The sequence below is a fragment of the Rosa chinensis genome, chromosome 3 (genome assembly GCF_002994745.2).
Source record: "Rosa chinensis cultivar Old Blush chromosome 3, RchiOBHm-V2, whole genome shotgun sequence".
In the NCBI taxonomy this organism is placed as follows: Eukaryota; Viridiplantae; Streptophyta; class Magnoliopsida; order Rosales; family Rosaceae; genus Rosa; species Rosa chinensis.
Genome location: NC_037090.1, coordinates 34,285,505 through 34,305,913, shown reverse-complemented (window position 1 = coordinate 34,305,913; position 20,409 = coordinate 34,285,505). Strand labels below are relative to the sequence as shown.

General features: G+C 37.2%; 1 protein-coding gene and 1 pseudogene across 1 annotated transcript; both read left to right on the top strand.

Annotated features, from left to right (window-relative positions):
* Window positions 1-1,678: 1,678 nt before the first annotated feature.
* On the top strand, window positions 1,679-4,871 carry LOC112194479 (annotated as a pseudogene).
* Window positions 4,872-7,962: 3,091 nt separating this feature from the next.
* On the top strand, window positions 7,963-9,922 carry LOC112193531 (probable glycerol-3-phosphate acyltransferase 2). Its single transcript, XM_024333712.2, has 2 exons — window positions 7,963-8,729; window positions 8,919-9,922. Exons 1-2 carry the CDS (start codon window positions 8,013-8,015, stop codon window positions 9,819-9,821), a joined length of 1,620 nt encoding a protein of 539 aa, XP_024189480.1. The 5' UTR covers window positions 7,963-8,012; the 3' UTR covers window positions 9,822-9,922.
* Window positions 9,923-20,409: the final 10,487 nt, after the last annotated feature.

Genomic DNA, 20,409 nt, shown 5'->3' with positions numbered 1-20,409 from the left:
TCGGATATTGGTAAACAATTTAGGGTTTCAATTGTTTTTTAGTTTAGGTTTTCGACTGGGTTCAATCTTCGATAGATTTTAGGGTTTTATCTGCAGATTTTGGGTTTGCTTATTATCCAAAATTTTGATTTTAGGGTTTGATTTCGATTAGGTTTTTCTTCTATTTGGGGATGGGGGGATTGAAATGGATATAGCTATATTGGGGTTTTGTCTTCAGTTTAGTGTTGTGGTTTTCCTTCGATTGAAATGGATTTATGTGTTGCGGTTTTGTTTTCCATGTTGTTTGACTAGAACTCTTCTTCTTTCAATTAAAACTGATTTGGGTTTTGGGTTTTTGAGTTTGGATAATTGTTCTTCTGTTTTGTAACATGTTTCTTCTGTTTTGTTGGCCTTGATAGGGAAACACAATCAACAGACTGGTATTGGTATGTTTCTTTCACCTGATGATACATTAATCTTAAAGACTAATCCAGGATCTAAATGGGCAAGTTTTGTATTAAAGCAGATATTTGTTTGTCTAAACGATTGTGGAATTTCCAATCTGGACCTTAACTTTACCAGTTTTAGTAGGCATAGATTAGGCTCTGCAGTTATTCATCTCCTTTCATATAATTTACATGCTTTCCTAACTTATAGGACACAAGAACTATTTTTGGGTACAATTAGGCAAAAGTTATTGTTTAGTTCTAACTTTAATACATCTGTTACTTGTATAAAAGGAAAACAGTATGAAATCTATGTCTTTGTGCAAGACTTTCCTCTCTTTTAGAAATGTAACCTTCACACATGGTCTTCGCAGGGAATCAACTTGGTGTGATATCTCGTACCCGATTTTGGAGCCTATTTGATTTTCTATCTATGAGTTAGACCTTTTTATATACTTAATTCTTATTCTTTTCTTCCCACAGTTAGTTCTGTTATATATATATATATATAGTTATTAGATAATGGTTTTAGTTTATCACTTTGGTTCTATTGCTTTCTTTTCAATTTGGGAAGATAAGAATGCTAGTTGCCAACTAAAGTGAGGCAAGGAGACGGGAAAGAAAAAAAAAAAAAAAAGAGAAACAGGGAGAAGAAGGGAAGAAACAAAAGAAGAAGAAGAAGAAGAAGAAGAAGAAGGGGGAGTCGGATCGAATAAAAAGAAAGAGAATAGAGATGAAGGAAGAGAAAAGAAAGAGAAAAGAGGGAGGAGGAGAAAAGCAAGGCAATCAGGGAGAAAGAAGAAGAAGAAGGGAAACATATGTATTGTGGTAAGCTTCTATTTAAGTTATAATTTTGTGTATGAAAACTTTTAGAATATTTGCTGGCATAGAAATATCTTGTTTCCAACATGCTATGTTTTGCTATGTTTGGCTCACTTATAGGCAAATACTATAATCTCGAAAACTATATATTACTGTGGCTGTACTTCCAATTGCTTGAAAAAAGTATTTGATGAATTGGTTTAGCAAAGCTGACTGTCTTACAGGATTAAAATTCTTCACACTAAATGACTACAGCATCCAATTTGTCTTTTACTTCATCTATATCAGCAACTTTTCTAGTATCTACTACGTTTTCAAATGTGAAGACTTCTGCATGTTTGACTCTTTTATTTTTCTTTTCATGGAAATATAGTGGACTAGTGGGAAATTCTTAACTTTAATCTTGCAAGACGAGTTGATTGACATGACTATCATGATTGTTTTAATGATAATAGTCATAGGTTATATATGCGTCTTTGGAATTGGGCTTTTGGGAGCCTCTCTTTTTGAGTTCTTTCTCCACACTCTGTCATTCCCTATTAAGTGGACTAAAACGTACCATACTTTCTCTAACCCTGCCACTTCTTAATTATACTTTACAAAACTCACGAAATTGTGAAATTTGTTATGGTTTCTTGTAAGAGGTTGGATCACTGTTCTAGAGCTATATCCTGGCTTCTCTCTATATCGCGGGTTATATGAGTTTGCTCAATACTCCTTCAATGGCAATTATATGAGGACTGATGGGATGCGGTGGCGAGATTTGAGTGACAGAGAGAATGGATGAAAGAGGTCTAGCTTATCATGGCTGTCGAGTGGTTTGTGGTGCTTTTTCTTGCATATTACCTAGATCAAGCTGTATCATCATTAGGAAGTTTGAAATATCATTTTATTTTCTTTCAAAATGGAAGGAAGAAACTGTGGAGTGCTTTGGCAGTCCACTTTCAATGACTTAATTGTGGATTGCAATGTAAAAAGTGTTGAAATGTGGAGTGCCAAAATCACTTCTTGTTAGGATTACTATGATTTTTTTTTTCCAGCTGAAGCAAATAAGGGGCCTTCTCTTATCAGTGATTGTTATATGATCTAACAATAGTTCATAAGTTTAGAACCCTTTGCATATCTCATGTTGTTTAATGTTTACGTTTATAAATTTTTAGTGGATATTTTCTTGATGCATGTGTTCTGGATAGTTATGATTTTTCATCTTACTGGAAACATATATAAAGCTTTCGCTTCCTTTCCAGATGGAGAAAGTCAATAAGTTGCTACTAGAACCGGATACAAGTCATGCAATTATTTGCAAAAATCTCAAAAAGGTTTATCCTGGAAGAGACGAAAACCCTGAGAAATTTGCCGTGAGAGGGATGTCTCTTGCTTTGTCTTGAGGGGAGTGCTTTGGTATGCTTGGCCATAATTTTGCTGGGAAGACTTCTTTTATTAATATGGTGAGTATACTGATTGAACCTTCTCCATTAACTTACAATAAATGAAAATGTTCCTTCTACATATTTGTTTTCCCTGTTTTCTGGTGGAATCAGTATTCATTACCACTTTACATCTAGCTGGAAACTTCGTATAGAAAATAATGTTATATTGCTCCAATATATAGCAGAAATGTTTATTGGAGATTTATAATTTCAAAACATGAGTGAATAACTTGGGTCACTTTAGCCCGAGATATAGCTATTTACATCTGCTTCACTCTACTCACTCTGCTTTGGTAGTGCTCTGTCTGTTGAGTTAATATTTCTGGGTTTTGTTCTCCCCTGTGGATGTTGTCCTGTGACTTATACATTCTTACATGTTATTGCCCTTGTGATTCTTTGGGTTTATGGCATCTCTATGTCTTTCAACAGATGATTGGTCTGACAAAGTCAACCTTTGGCACAGCTTTTGTTCAAGGTCTGGACATCAACACTCGGATGAAATATATACTAGCATGGGAGTCTGTCCATAGCATGAGTAAGCCATGATACATGCCTGATTTATCAAGAAGGCATAAATTTCCTTTCTGGTCTTTCCCTTTATAAATTTAGAATTTAAGTAACTTCTTGAGTTTGGGACATTTTGCAGCCTACTATGGGAAACCCTGACTGGAAGGGAGCATCTGCTTTTTTATGGAAGACTTAAGAACCCCAAAGGTTCTGGATTAAGACAAGTAAGTCATTACATACATTTATTTATTTTGTGCTTACAGATTAAGCTTATCTGCTTTTCCTTATTTTTTGTCTAAATTTTGTTTCTCTATGCAGTGGAAGAATTTTGTTTCTTTGCAATTTCACTGATAGGTGATCCTAAAGTATATATGTGTTGATCACTTTTTAGCTGCTCTAGCTGTGTGACAATTTTCCTGGACATGTAAATTTCTTGATATGCTATTTTCTGCATTCATTTGCAAACTCTATGTAGGTTGTTTTTATGGATGAGCCTAGCACTGGACTCGATCCAACTTCTAGACATAATCTATATGGGCAGAACAAGATTGTGCGATCATCCTAACAAGTACTCTCTCTCTCTCTCTCTCTCTCTCTCTCTCTCTCTCGTTTTACCTTTATTAGAAGTGCTTATGTTGTTTACGTGGACTCTACTTATGCAGATAGCCACAGATAGCAGATAATAAGTTGGATTGATGGCACAGGACATCTATCAACTACATTTGACTTCACAATCAAGGGAGTTTTTTAGGTATCATCCATTTTCAATCGGTCTGAGGTGTTTGACTCCTAGCTGACTGCTACACCCATATATGCACACATAAAATCTATCTCTTGAGTGGACTTCTACATTTGTTCTTTTTTGACCATTGGATATGAGTCCTGGCCATTATAACCATTAGTATCCAGTAATTTATACCAAGTTTCCAAACATTTTTGTTATGAATTTGTTTATTTCTATATAAGAAACTAAAATAGGCAACTATTACATCAAAATATCTTCTCATCTAAGCACATGAGTACCCCAAGTATGCTTGGTCATGTTATATTAGTTCATTTCTACAAGACTGGCATCTTAATTGAGATTTCTTTTTAACATGTTATGTTTGTTTCTCCCCTATTTTGGTGATAATCATGCATGTTTCTGTGTAGGAAGCTGTCAAGGACAATTATGGAGATTATGTGATCCCCAAGGGAAGCCACCAGGTGTAATACAGTAGTACAGCTAGCTAGTTCCTATATTTAACTTGTGTCTAGTAGAATTCTTCCTTCATTAAGAATGTGGACTTGTTTGCAGATTCAAATTAGTAGATATGGGCCATTTTGAACTGGTCGACGCGTTGACTTTTCAACCTTGACATTTCTTGACTACGAGTCACTTGCTCTAAGTGTCACCGGGTTGTATTTCCGGTGGCAGCATACTGGGAAAACTGATAGTATTGGTAACTCATGACTCCGCGTGAGCATTGTCTTTCCGGTTTGTCACCATAATTGTAAAGCGAATGGAGTAGCCTGTAGAGCACTCTTCGCTAAAGGGTGCATGTTAGAATGCATATTTTTAGGTGAGATGCCTGTTATTATCTCAGGTGGTTCTCTTGAGACTTATTGTAATTTGGGGTTAAGGCACTATGTCTCCCCCATGTATTCTACGGTTTCATTAATGGATAAGGCGTGAGGGCATGAGGGCAGCCGCACTAGCCATTTTTTCCAAAAAAAAAAAAGGGAAATGATCATTTACCCAATTTTAGCTTAAAAATTGCCCACTTGCTCCACTAAGAGTTTTTTATCCCTATTTACCCCTAACACTCTAAGAGATTATTTCCCTATTACCCAATTAATTCGTTTTTATTTATTTTTGGGACTTTTTTGCCCTCTCTTTCTTTCTCACTTAGAGAGAGAAGTCGTCGGATACCTTGCCGGACTCCGGTGACCAGTAGCCAGCCGCTGACTCTAGTGACGGGAATCCGGCGGCCGGTTACAGGAATCCGGAAACCGGTGACCGAAATCCAGCGACCAGAATCCCGAATCCGGCTACCGAACTAGTGTTCGGATTTCCGGTGTCTGGATTTATTGCCCCCTAATAATACTTAGTCACCATATTATTGCCCCCCAATAACTATATTATTGCTCCAAATAATCATATTATTGCCTCCTAGTAATCATATTATTGCCTCCTAATAATCATATTATTGCCCCTAATAATCATATTATTACATTCCAATAATCATATTATTGCCCTTACGTGAATTGCATAAACACCCAAAACCAAAATGAACACGCTACATACGCATTTGATCAATTTATATGTTCAATTGTACACGTTACTTTTTTTCTCTTTTTTTTCCTTCCCCATTCTTGGAGCTCACAGTATACCAAAAAAAAAAATTATCACAGTATACCCCAAAAAAAAAAAAAATTCTATGGGCACCCACGGAGTGTGACGCCTATGCAGGAGCGGTCGGGAGGTGGTTGTGTAAGGGGAGCGGAGTCGAATCGGGCTGGGATCAGAGTCGGATAGGCGTTGGGGTTGAGTTGTGGCAGTGGGCCTTGGATCGGTGGATCTGTGGTTTGGGTGTTGGCGACGCCGGAGGTGGATCGATCAAGGTGTTGGCCCGAAGCCGAAAGTGGGGTGCCAGAGCAGCCATGGCAGAGAGAGAGAGAGAGAGAGAGTCTGGTTCGGGTGACGGCGGCGCTCAGAGGTTGAGTTCGAATCCGGATCCAGTGCTCCGATCTTGGGGCTGGCTTGGAGGACCCATGACGGTTAATTATCGTCTCTGATGGCAGTGGAGACTTGATGGAGGTGGTGGCCCGAAGCTGGAGGTGGGGTGCCGGAGCAGCCATGGCAGAGAGAGAGAGAGCGAAGCCGGAGGTGGGGCGCGGCACAGAGAGAGAGAGAGTCTGAGAGGAAAGAGTTAAATAATAGGGGCAAAACTGTTACTAGATGTTAGATTGGGTAAATGGGGTTAAAAAACTCTTAGTGGAGTAAGTGGGCAATGTTCATGCTGAAATTGAGTAAGTGGTCACGGCCCAAAAAAAGAAGGATAAGTATGTTTATTAGGTGTATAAATAAACTTTTTAGAGGTGGTAATTGAGATCAAAGTTTTTATAGCGACCTTAAAATAAATTTGTAATGAGTGGTAATGCTTAATTAGGTTTTGGCCTAAAAAATTTACTCTGAAATACTGTGTATGACCTAGTCATCGGCTACTCATTCATGATGTAATCAATTTTCCACAAAAAAAAAAAAAAAAAAAAAAAAAAAAAAAAAAAAAAGATTAAGATCTTTTTAAAAATAAATACATACAACTATCTACATTCTCAAAAAAAAAAAAAAAACATACAACTATTTAAATAGGTACTAACGATTTTTATGACCAAAATTCTGAAGTAAACTTTTAGGAATGCATGGATTTCTAGGGTCGTCTAGGCCAGCGCAACACGCTATAATTGTTAGAGAACTACAATTCTATATTCTAGTTTGTTATTGTTTAAATGTTGATTGTGATGTATCGCAAACTTCGTCCTTGTGTTTTCATTGTTATTGAGGTTAATATACCCATTAATTCATGAAAACAACCTGCAAGTAGATCGTAGCCAAGTTGATAGATGATCGAGTACCAGTTCCTAATTCGTGAAAGTAGCTAAGTAGGATGTAGACTAAAATTAAGAGCTTTTGGTGAGTGGCTCCGGAGCCCAATTTTTTTTTTGTTTGATAAGAAGAATGAAATACACACTCTCTAATTTATAATTAACACTCATTCTTTCCTATTTTAATTGAAATACTAATAAAGTATAAAATTTAAGTTAGGAAAAGATAAAATTTAGTTACCATAAAAAGAAACATAGAGTGTAGATTGTAAAATGGAGAGTGTGAATTCGACTCCCTTTAACCCCGTTTCTTGAATGCAAGGATCAAAGATTACTAATAAGCTTTAGTTGGTGATCAAACTTAAAAGGAAAGTATAGCTGTACGTAATAATCCCTTCTAAAACTATTTGCGTTTTGTTATTTTTTTTCTAGAGGAAGAAATATCAAGCGTATTGAAATTTAACCATTAGAAATGCCATCAATCTTGAAATATTATATTAGAATTAAAATATGGAGATAGAGAACCCGGTGAAGCTTGCTGATCATTCGAACGAGCTAATTGAGCTAGCGATGAGTTGAGACAGAGTCAACCCTGTAATAGATCAGTTGTTGGAAAAACGGCCCCGGCATTATAGAGATGTGATCCGCAAGAACTAATTGATCGTTTGCTTCACCAGTGTTGTTGAATTGATCGGTTCCGGAAATAACCCAAGATAGCTAGAGCTATCCGGGCTGAAACGAATAGCACATTGACCGGCGAGTGCTACAGAACGAGTCGTAACAATGGACACTTGGAGAAAGGTACCACCAACACCCACAAACTTGCACATCAACATCGATCCCTAACCATATGACTTCAAATATCAGCAGCTTGGTTACTTGAGGGGTAAGCTCCATCAATGTTGACCTTTGACCAGCCCTCATAATGGAGGTTTTCAACGCAGCAAGTGTTGGCCTGCTACCATGAAGCTGCATGGACAACTCTGGCTAGCAGATTTATATATATGTTTTGGCATTTTTATTTTTTTTTGGGTTATTGATGTAAGATAGAACGCTATTATTAATTAGTTAGTTGCAATAAAATGAATGCTTAAGGGTATATTAATTCGTTAGTTGTAATAAAAGGAAAGCTTGAGGGTATAGTTGTATCCCCTACTTTATAAAAATAGCTTTTTCTGGTTCTAAGGTCACATATATGCGACCTCTAATATTGGAGCTAGAAACATTAATCTAAATCAAAATGCCCAAGCCCTTTTTCTTCAAGCCATTTTTCTTTCTATATCGCATTTTCTTTCGGAAATCCAAACGTTTTCAGAGAAGTGCAAGCAACAGCCATGCAAGCCAGTCCAAAAGTCATATACACGCATTTGATAATTTTGCCCATAGATACCCAGACCTCAAGAACCTATCTCTCATCATCTTCAACATGGAAGAAGCTTTGCTGAAATCCTCTTCTTTGTTCCCCTACTTCATGCTTGTGGCTTTTGAGGCTGGAAGTCTATTAAGGGCCTTTGTTCTTTTTCTTTTGTACCCTCTTATGTTCTTGGTCAGTGAAGAAGTAGGGTTGAAAATCATGGTCATGGTCTGCTTCTTTGGGATTAAGAAGGAGAGCTTCAGAATTGGAAGAGCTGTGTTGCCTAAGTTCTTCTTAGAAGATGTTGGGTTGGAAAGCTTTGAGGTGCTTCAGAGAGCTGGGAAAAAGAAAGTTGGCGTCAGTAATCTTCCTCAAGTTTTGATCGAGACCTTCTTGAAAGACTATCTGGAGATTGATGTGGTGATTGGGAGGGAGCTAAAGGTGTTTGGTGGATACTTTTTGGGTCTCATGGAAGAAAAGAAGAATACTAATTTGACTATCCTGGAAGAACGTGGTGGACACGACAAAATGGGTAGCTCGGATATAATTGGCATTACTTCCTTCAATCAATGCCTTGATGACCCAATATTCTCTTATTGCAAGGTACATACACACATCCAATTATTCAAAATTCTCATGGAAGCTGATTGATATTGATTCACTGATCACACACTGTTTCCTTGACACAAGTGCATGGATGATTTTAATCTTAAACCCTAATCATTTTGATGTAAATTTCTTGTAGATTAATTTTAATGTTAATTAAAATTGCTCGATGTCTTTTTACCGCAGGATGTTTACCGAGTGAGAAGCTCTGATAAGAGGAGCTGGAAGAACCTGCCCAAAGAGAAGTACCCAAAGAAACTCATCTTCCATGATGGCAGACTCGCTCTCAAACCAACGCCACTAGAAACTGTAGCAATCTTCATGTGGGCCCCAGTTGGGTTTGTACTTGCAGTCGTCAGAATCCTCCTCGGCATATCGCTTCCCTACGAAGTGTCGTCTCCTCTGCTCGCCTTCACAGGACTGCGGCTGACGGTTAGGACGCCACAAACTGAAAGCCTCGTTCAAAAGGACCCTCGACTTCCAAACGATAAGCCCAAAGGCGTCCTCTACGTTTGTAACCATAGAACACTACTAGACCCTCTGTACTTATGTTTCGCAATGGGGAAAAATCTCCATGCGGTTACGTACAGTCTAAGCAAAATGTCGGAGATACTAGCTCCGATCAAGACCGTCCGATTAGCAAGAAATCGACAGCAAGATCAGGATATGATGAAAAGGTTGTTGAGTCAAGGGGACCTGGTGGTTTGCCCCGAAGGAACGACATGTCGTGAGCCCTACCTACTCAGGTTCAGCCCGTTGTTTTCAGAAATAAGTGACGAAATTGTTCCCGTTGCGGTTGACTCCCACGTTAGCATGTTTCACGGTACGACGGCTGGTGGACTCAAGAGTCTGGATCCGGTCTTCTTCCTCCTCAACCCTTCACCGATCTACACCGTGCAGTTGCTGGAGAAGGTGTCATCGGAAGTGTCCTCGTGTCGTGATGGGTCGACGTCGAGGTTTGATGTGGCTAACTACGTACAAAGGGAGCTTGGTAAGGTTTTGGGGTTTGAATGTACAAAGCTTACAAGGAGAGAGAAGTACTTGATTTTGGCAGGAAATGAAGGCAAAGCTGGTTGTAAAACTGCATGAAGAAAATTATGAGCATGACTTTTGGGGGTCGGGGAATTCTTTCCCGTCCAGCTCAAGCACGACAAATTTTATATATATATATTTTTTCTGTTTTTCGTGTATACAATTTTTTTTTTTTTTGTCAAAAGCATAATATCGTTTTTGTTTTTAATTTTCAACTGAAAAAAAAAATATACTTCTTATAGGTTGCTTCCCTACTAAATTAACAAGCTTGTAGGTAGCCCTGTAAATATATCAAGTTTGGAGCGGAGCGACCTAAAACTAAATCAGTATACTAATTAACAACTAAAATCAACCTGACCTGATAACCTCACGGGTTGTTAATAGCTCAATCTAAATCCGTATCCGGCTAATTAATGGATATATAATTAGAAAAACAGACCAGATCATTAACGGATTGGATCAAACTAAATCCGTGTTTGATCCATTAAATAAACAGATTAACGAAACCAAACCATTATCGGATCAACAGATCAAATTTTCAATCTAAACCCATTTAATAACCACAGGCCATATTGCCCTACTTGATTAGCATCTTATAGTTCCTATATTGTGCACCTTTCCAACCTACAATACACGTGTTAGGTGGAGCTTCTAGGTAAAGTTAATAGCATTGGTAAATTAATCTAAAATCAAAGGACTGATTAAATTATCCTACATTATGTTTTTGGTTAGGTCCCTTTTAGCTGAAGCTTATCTTCTAATTTTCATGTTTTGCAATATGCTTTCTAAGATCATTTGTATTTTCACTTTAACAGTGCTTAACTGCTCACAAATAAATAAGAACACAGTTATGCAAATCGATTTTGCCGAAACCAAATTTAAATAAAATCTACAAGAATATATTGACATGCATGTATTAATGTATATTAGGAGTCACTTGAATGAGCCGTTGCGAATTCTGGAAGGGACAATTTTTGTAGATGTGAAGAAGTAGCTTTTGTATTTTAATTTTATAATCAAATTTTATATTATGTGTACTAAACTGTTATGCACAAGTTTTGATAACAAATCACAATTGCAAAGTTCATAATACTAGGATTGAAATGAAACTAATCCTAAATTAACATAATTGAAATCCTATATGGTGCATGCCTTGTATGCATGCGTGTCTAAATCGCCACACGTTTTACACATTCAACCATCCAAGTATGGACCAAAACGACTTTGATCAGTGTTGAAGAAGAACGAGGGCAATAAAGGCTTTTAAATCGGACTAGATCATTACTTTCTCTATGTTCGCAATTAAATTTGGCAAGGCCCACCGTGGCAAATATATGGTTCCGACCCACAAGGCATAATGAATTATCGCGGCATATTTACAAAGTTAGCTATCAATTTTATTATTGCAGAAGATAACGCATTCAGATAACCGTTACTAAATTTGGAGAAATCAAAGGACCCACGAGGCTTAATGAATAACGGCAGTTAAATAACGGCGATGTATTAAAGATACGTAAAAGTTGACTGCCAATTTCATGGGAAAAGATAACAAGTAAAAAGGCCATTACCAAAGCTTGGAGCAATCAACTGTAATGTGCGCGCGTTAAGGGGTTTTGTTGCTGGAATCATCAGTTACTGAATTTGATTACCCATGAAAGCATAGATGGCGTTATAGAGACCAGAAACAATAAGTAGTGTTTTATTTCAATGCGGTCTCAGCTGTTAAGGCTGAGATTATGTCTTTTTCTTCATTCGGTAGTTTAATCCTTCATTATAAAAAGGATCATTGTTAGAGGTGCTCGACCAAACACTCTACGCGACTTCATACTTTTATCTCAATACATTTCAACATTTCAACACCAATTATCAGTTTTTACATGTTTTATCTTATCGCTTTTCTTTACCAGTATTTATCTTTCCTGCACTTTACATTATTGTTCTTTACATTCTAGCCATTTATTTTTTTTCTTGTTACTTTGCTGAACTTTATTTCCCGTGGTTTACACTCCTGCTCTTTACATTACTTGCACTTTCTTTTATGTTATTTATTTGTTGTTGTTTACATTGCATTATTTACTTTATGCAAATATTAAGAAAATCATGAAAAGAATGACAGGATCCGCCCCGGATTTCACCTGAAATCCAAAGTGGACCTGCGGGGCCCACCTTAAAAGAAATTTTGCCAAAAATTTCGCAGAACTTCCCCTAAAATGGACAATCCAAAACCTGTAGAAAGAAAATTTACACTTCTAAATCACCCATCCTTATTCTCCTGGAGCCACCCTGCTCCCCCAAACAACATCAACCAAAATCATATGACACAAAACACAACTTAAATAACAATAATTTCCTCAGGTAATCAGAGCAAATCTAATAGCAAGGGTGGTTAAGGAAAACCTAAATCAAATAAAAACGCGGAAGCCACGCTGTTGTCTATGCCTCAACTCCAATGTACGCCCGACCTCAACTAATTTCGCTTGCAGACTGGGCATTTGAAACCGAAGGGCCCAGGGGAAAGTAATTGAAAAACACGTTAGTGTGAGTGGACAAAAATAAATAATTTAATATGAATAAAACAAAATAAAACTTCATACTTTCCCACATTTTTTCGATATATATAAAATCCGGATGCATGCAACATTTATAAAACACTTAAGAAAGTAATCCGAAAAACGTTGAACTCCAGAAAACCGACTAGCCCCGCTAGCCACAACAACAGAGTAAAAGATTGAAATTTCAATACTCGAAAATATAAGACCAGCCCCGCTGGTTAAGAAAACTCAGACTAGTCCCCGCTAGTCAAAAATAGTATAAGTAGGGGAAGATGATAGCCATACGAATGAGCCTCCCAGGCTCGGGTGATAGCCTCTCAGGCTAAAATACTCCCATTACTCCCGTAATATACTCTTACGCCACTAAGTGTAGCGATAGGATACCGGGCTACAGAATTACTGTCACAGAGACAGTAACCTGCGCCACAAAGGCGGAGGGCTACGGTGATCCCATCACCGCGCCACAAAGGCGGAAAAATCAATGCTAGCATGATAAAATCACCCCTCAGTATGGCACAGGGAAACATAACCGAAAATCCAGTAAATCCAAAATACATAAGGCTTCCCCCATCTCTCGTAAAAGAATTTCCAACGACGTGTCCCACACGCCAAAAGTATCTCCAAATCAATAGCAAAAAGGCGAGAAATAATAATAAATCGTAATCCCCGTAAACCGAAACAAAACCAATTCTAAAATCATCATCAAGGCATTCCCAATGCCAAAATCGAAAGTCGATAAATCAATAGGAAAGATCAATAACACAACGGCGTGTCCCACACGCCAAAATATTCTCGGGTCAATAATGAATAAGCAAGGAAGTTCAATAATGAACTAATATTTCATTTTGGAAAATACCATGGAAAATACTTTGTTGAAAAACAACATAATTCAAAGTTTCGAATCCGGGCATAACAAAATTAATATCCAAAAATCACAACCGGAATAATTCATAATCACTTCGTGAAACTCATCAATGAAAGTAATTCCTCGTGATAAATCAAAATCAGGAATCCGAAAACAATTATATGCTCAAAATGTAATATAATAAATAACTAGAGCATTACTTTAAGAAATAAATGCATGCATCATTATTTAAAAACAAAAGTCCACTCACAGTACTATTCCGACGATCACGCATTCGAGTTCCGTCACCGAGCAATAGCTCGGTACGTCATCCTGTACACGATTATATTCCGTGAATAATTATTCAACAATTTAATACGATTCCTAAAACCAATTCCTCATAATTACATCTCCCATTCTTCTCGGATTCAGCCCAAATTATACCACTAATACCAATTCGTTAATTTAAAGGTTCCAAGGCAGAACCGAGAGATATCCGACGGTCGGATTCTCGTAATTCGATAATTGAAATCCTAAACTTCAAAAATTCATAATTAATTCCAAGTTTCCCCAAAAATTATCAAACTTCACATATAAGCACTACAACATATATACAATTTAATGGGCTAAAAACCGAAATTAAAACACTGCCCTACACGCCTCCACGCGCCACCAACAGTGGCAGCGCGTGTGTTGCGGCTGAAATAGCCTCACAATTTAACCCTGCAAAATGTAGTTGTCAGTATAGGATAAGCAGGGATCGTTCAGTCCGGGGATTGTAGGGTACACCTACACAAAAAGGTCAATTAACAAATAAAAGAATAAAATGGGGGGTTTTGGAATTTGGTTTCTAATCTACTAAAAATAAAAACAAAACAAATAAAACTATATACAATGATCGACTTCCCTAACCTTGACCAATACTACTCAGAAATTACTAAGTGTAAAAACAGAAAATTCATTTCAACATGCTACAAAAATGTGCCCACCTTAAATGCCTAGATAAGAGCCAAAATGAAAAGCCTCAGCGGATCAATCCATTTATCTGATTCGTTCTAATGTAGGTTTGGATCGGAAAAGTCCTTACCAAGCCTAATACTACTAACTTTCGAAAACACTCAGCGTAATTCTCTTAACTAGTAGTATTATCTATCCCTCGAATCAACTCACACGTGCAAATTAACCATTACACATAGAATTTAACACGTAATTTCCAGAATCGTTTAATCATTAAAGCATGATTTTTACCACTTTTTAGAACTAATTGCTACTTGTTTAACTCAGCGTCTTAACAAATAACAATTACTCTTGGCAAATTAAGCAAACACACAAAAACTCTCACCGTTATTCTAGCATGCAAACTTATGAACCTAACTCTGAAAATTACCAAAACACATAAAAGGGCACAAGATTGTAACATGCATCATAAAAGAATTCTCGAAATTAACTCAATAATAAACTGAAAATCTCAAAAATATTAATAAAAATATTCTGAAAATTCCGTGTCTCCAATTACACAACTCGCAAATTGAAACACACAAAACCGGAATAAAAAATATAAGTAGAGTCATAGTTACACTTTGAAGCTTTCCTCAGCGGCTTAGCAACAAGGTGATGAACTCGTCTCTGCTATGGTGGTGGAGCGTCCTTGACTCAGCGCCTTAGAGCTTTGTAGATTGATGGATGGATGGTGTTCGCGGTCTTGTAAGATATGGAGGTTTAAGGAGTGAATTGGGTAGAGTCTCGAAAAAGTTTTTGGCCAGGAAGTGATAGGAAATGAATTATCTTGGCTGGGAAGTGATCTTGGCTGGGAAGTGATGCAAATTCAGTTCTGGACGTTGCCTATTTATAGGGGAGCATTGGTTGGCTTTCCCAACTGAAACGTCTTCTTTATGGCCTTAACTCCTCTCATAATGGGGCAATTCCTTTAATTTCCAAGCTGAAACATCTTTCTCTTATTTATTTTTCCAGCTGAAACATCTTTTTCTTTTATTCCTCAACTGAAAACGTCTTTTCTCCTTTATTCCCCAACTGAAAACGTCTTTCTCTTATTTATTTTCCAACTGAAACATCTTTTTCTTTTATTCCTCAACTGAAAACATCTTTTCTCCTTTATTTCCCTTCTTCATTGCTTGGTCAAATATCTTAATGCTTTATTTTATGACTCCATCATTGCTGTTTCCAAGAGTTCAACCAGGCAACGTTTCCTACAACAAGCAGGAGAATATCAGAATTTTCTAGAGAAAATAAAATGTAAAGACCGCAAAAACAGTCGACAGTGAGGAATCCTGATCTAGCTAGGATTTTTCATGAATTTTACTTTTTCCGCTTATTTCACTACAAACACTCAACAAGACTCTAAAAACGACTCAATGAGTCATAACACTAAACTTAAGGGAGAAACAAGGTTAAAATGGGGCACATATTCAATAATAACGTCACACTTTTTGCTCCTATCAACTACCCCACACTTAGCTTTTGCTAGTCCCTTTGCAAAACAAAACTCAACAAAAAAAACAAGTAAATGACTCTACTTCCCCTAACTGTTGTCTCAGAGACTCCAAACTCATGGCTTTCACGTTAAACACTTAATCAAAATTGCATAGATAATTCCATGGTTAATAAACCTGTGACATTCATATGACTAAGCAAGATATGGAGAACTTAAGTTATACAGTGAATGATAGCATGTTTCGAACAAGTCCAATCCAAACTCACAGGGCATACTCTCGATTTTTCTCTCAGAAATGGCTATGCTTAAAAGCTTCACTCTCAAGTATATGCAAGAGAATAAATTGTAAGGCAACAAACAGCTTGCATATTTCATCAATAAAAGCATTTTGTGAAGATTTATTAAAGACCTCATGAAATGACTAAGTGCACAAATGAACCTAAACCATAAGCTCGACTGCGTAACTGACTCCACTAACCAAAGACTGCCCATCTCAAGGATCAAGTCAGCACTTAAAACAGGTTGTAATGGGCTAAGCTAGGGTTTTCGAAATGAAGATTAAGGATACAAAAATCCTAAGGACCTAGCAGAGCATATAAGGACCACCTTATATCACCATTTTTGTGGGCCAATTATCATTGTTTTGGGCCCAACCTTCACTCTAACGAACATGGGAATGGACAAAGGCATAATTTTCAACTTTGAGCCTTCTACAAATTTGAAAGTCCAAAACCACAGTTCAACAATTTCCCAAGAGTTTTCTTTTCAATTTGTCTCCTCTTTTGCCGTTTTTCTTTCTTTCTTTTTTTTTTCATTTTTTTTTCATTTTCTTTCATTCATTTTTCACGGCAATCTTCTTTCCTTTTCTTGGTTTTTCCCCACCCCACACTTGTCTTTCATCGTCACCCCTACACACTATGTCATGCTCTACTAAGTCCCTAAGACAAGGGTAGAGATATCCTGTACTAAGCTCATGGTAGGGTAGTGAGGGTGATGAAACAAAGGTTTTCAACATAGGCTCAAAGGGGTTCATTCTAAGGAGTCCCACGACGGGCACAATTGGGGATACATGCTTGTTTGGCTATGGTGGTTACCCTAATGCCTTCTATCCTATCCAGGATCAGGGCATATTATGGCATACAAGTTTTGACAGTCACAACAGCTGAGTTCTAGTACTCTCTAGTCCATTAAAATCTATGGCACATGATCATTGGATTTCAAAGAATGATGAGGTTTTGCAAATACAGCCATGAAATTCTAGAATTATCAATTAAGCACTCAAAAAGAAAGTATTTTAGCTCAACAGCTCACTTAAGGTCAAATGAATCAGACTTAATCCTAGCATGCTTAATGAACCAAGTTACAATCCTATCTCAAATCTTCATACAAGCATTACAATGTCGATTAACCACAGAATTCAATTAAGTCCTATTTCGATTGTGAAAACCTTCAGCCATGAATTCAGAGACATGTTCATCCTAGACGTTAGGGGCATCCTAAGACTCAAGCAAACAAAACAAAAAAAAAAGACACTAAAAAAAAACCATAGAATTTTTTTTTTTTTTTTTTTTTAGGGAAGGGTAAAATAAACAAACAATAAACAAAGACACAAGTACAATTCAACCTAAGCAAGTGAAGGGATAGAAATTTCAAACTCTCGTTGATGGCTCCTTCACAGCTTCGGTTGAAATGGGTTGCCTCCCATGCAGCGCTTAATATTTATAGTCCTTCAGCCTGGACTTTTCTCCTTGTTCACACATGCTCATTCCTTGGGTGCCTCCTGGAGGGGTATCTCTTCCAATGTGTGCTCCACAAAGGACTCACCAGATCAAGTGTTAGTAACATATACAAGGTTAGGAATACAAACATTATGTCTTTCCTTAACTTTCTAAGTTATTTTTATATTTACATACTTAGGTACTGGAATAGAGGACCCAGTTTGTGTATTGGAACTATAGAACAGCTACCCTCGACAAAGTCATGTTTAATCCAATATACCTTAAGCATGTCACACAACATTTTTTTTTTTTCTTAGTTTGTTATAAACATAGTTAATATCTCAATTGATTCCAAGTTGTAAGTCGAACCCAATAGAAACCACTACTATCGGTGAGATACGATATAGGGATAGTCGCCTAGACATAAGTCTCTTTCCTTTGTTTCAGAAGGCTAAATGGCCAGATTAAGAGGTAAGTGAGAGGGAGGACTCATTTTGGTGATACTACGGAGGCTACTCCCTCATTGAGGTTTAGGCCCCTATCGGCTACTCCCACATAGTGGTTTAGGCTCATTCTATAGTATCTCTGAGATCCAATTGAACCCATCACCCAAGGTCTCAACCTAAGACACCATCCGTATGCGCCCCTTACTCAGCTGGGAAATTAACTTATGTGTTAGACCGTTCTCCAAGTGTTAATAAAGGCCGCCCTCAACCTCAAGAGACCTAAGCAAGGTACTAATGAAGGGTTTAGACCAATATTAACAAAAGGGCCCTTGTCTACTCATACGATTTTACACACTTACAACAATTAAGTATTTAGCAAAATTCACAACCTAAGTATATTAATCTAAGTAAACCACATTCAATTTACAATATGGTTAAAAAAAAAAAAACAACTTCTACAAATTGTACAACAATGATAAAAGACATGCTTAATTTTGTAACACTCATAAAACTTAAACTAAATCACAATTAAAGGTTGGCCTAACCGAAATCGCAATTTGTCACCATTCCACAAGTGTAGTACAAAACTTAGCATGCATTCTATATACAACAAAATCGATGACACTTTAAGTGCAAGGGATTTTAACAATCCCCGGCAACGGCGCCAAAAATTGTTGCGGCTGAAATAGCCTCACAATTTAACCCTGCAAAATGTAGTTGTCAGTATAGGATAAGCAGGGATCGTTCAGTCCGGGGATTGTAGGGTACACCTACACAAAAAGGTCAATTAACAAATAAAAGAATAAAATGGGGGGTTTTGGAATTTGGTTTCTAATCTACTAAAAATAAAAACAAAACAAATAAAACTATATACAATGATCAACTTCCCTAACCTTGACCAATACTACTCAGAAATTACTAAGTGTAAAAACAGAAAATTCATTTCAACATGCTACAAAAATGTGCCCACCTTAAATGCCTAGATAAGAGCCAAAATGAAAAGCCTCAGCGGATCAATCCATTTATCTGATTCGTTCTAATGTAGGTTTGGATCGGAAAAGTCCTTACCAAGCCTAATACTACTAACTGTCGAAAGCACTCAGCGTAATTCTCTTAACTAGTAGTATTATCTATCCCTCGAATCAACTCACACGTGCAAATTAACCATTACACATAGAATTTAACACGTAATTTCCAGAATCGTTTAATCATTAAAGGATGATTTTTACCACTTTTTAGAACTAATTGCTACTTGTTTAACTCAGCGTCTTAACAAATAACAATTACTCTTGGCAAATTAAGCAAACACACAAAAACTCTCACCGTTATTCTAGCATGCAAACTTATGAACCTAACTCTGAAAATTACCAAAACACATAAAAGGGCACAAGATTGTAACATGCATCATAAAAGAATTCTCGAAATTAACTCAATAATAAACTGAAAATCTCAAAAATATTAATAAAAATATTCTGAAAATTCCGTGTCTCCAATTACACAACTCGCAAATTGAAACACACAAAACCGGAATAAAAAATATAAGTAGAGTCATAGTTACACTTTGAAGCTTTCCTCAGCGGCTTAGCAACAAGGTGATGAACTCGTCTCTGCTATGGTGGTGGAGCGTCCTTGACTCAGCGCCTTAGAGCTTTGTAGATTGATGGATGGATGGTGTTCGCGGTCTTGTAAGATATGGAGGTTTAAGGAGTGAATTGGGTAGAGTCTCGAAAAAGTTTTTGGCCAGGAAGTGATAGGAAATGAATTATCTTGGCTGGGAAGTGATCTTGGCTGGGAAGTGATGCAAATTCAGTTCTGGACGTTGCCTATTTATAGGGGAGCATTGGTTGGCTTTCCCAACTGAAACGTCTTCTTTATGGCCTTAACTCCTCTCATAATGGGGCAATTCCTTTAATTTCCAAGCTGAAACATCTTTCTCTTATTTATTTTTCCAGCTGAAACATCTTTTTCTTTTATTCCTCAACTGAAAACGTCTTTTCTCCTTTATTCCCCAACTGAAAACGTCTTTCTCTTATTTATTTTCCAACTGAAACATCTTTTTCTTTTATTCCTCAACTGAAAACATCTTTTCTCCTTTATTTCCCTTCTTCATTGCTTGGTCAAATATCTTAATGCTTTATTTTATGACTCCATCATTGCTGTTTCCAAGAGTTCAACCAGGCAACGTTTCCTACAACAAGCAGGAGAATATCAGAATTTTCTAGAGAAAATAAAATGTAAAGACCGCAAAAACAGTCGACAGTGAGGAATCCTGATCTAGCTAGGATTTTTCATGAATTTTACTTTTTCCGCTTATTTCACTACAAACACTCAACAAGACTCTAAAAACGACTCAATGAGTCATAACACTAAACTTAAGGGAGAAACAAGGTTAAAATGGGGCACATATTCAATAATAACGTCACACTTTTTGCTCCTATCAGCGTGGACCCCACGCACCACCGGAAACCACCTCCGATGGCCACCAAAATTTGGCAGTACCATCTACTCAACAAATCCAACCTCTTTCTCAACTACAACAAGTTCCAATTTTACCTGGAAGAGCTCCAATTTGGCCGGTGAAAAATTCCAGAAATTCCAAGAACCCTAGAAATTGAAATTGTTAATTCGACCTC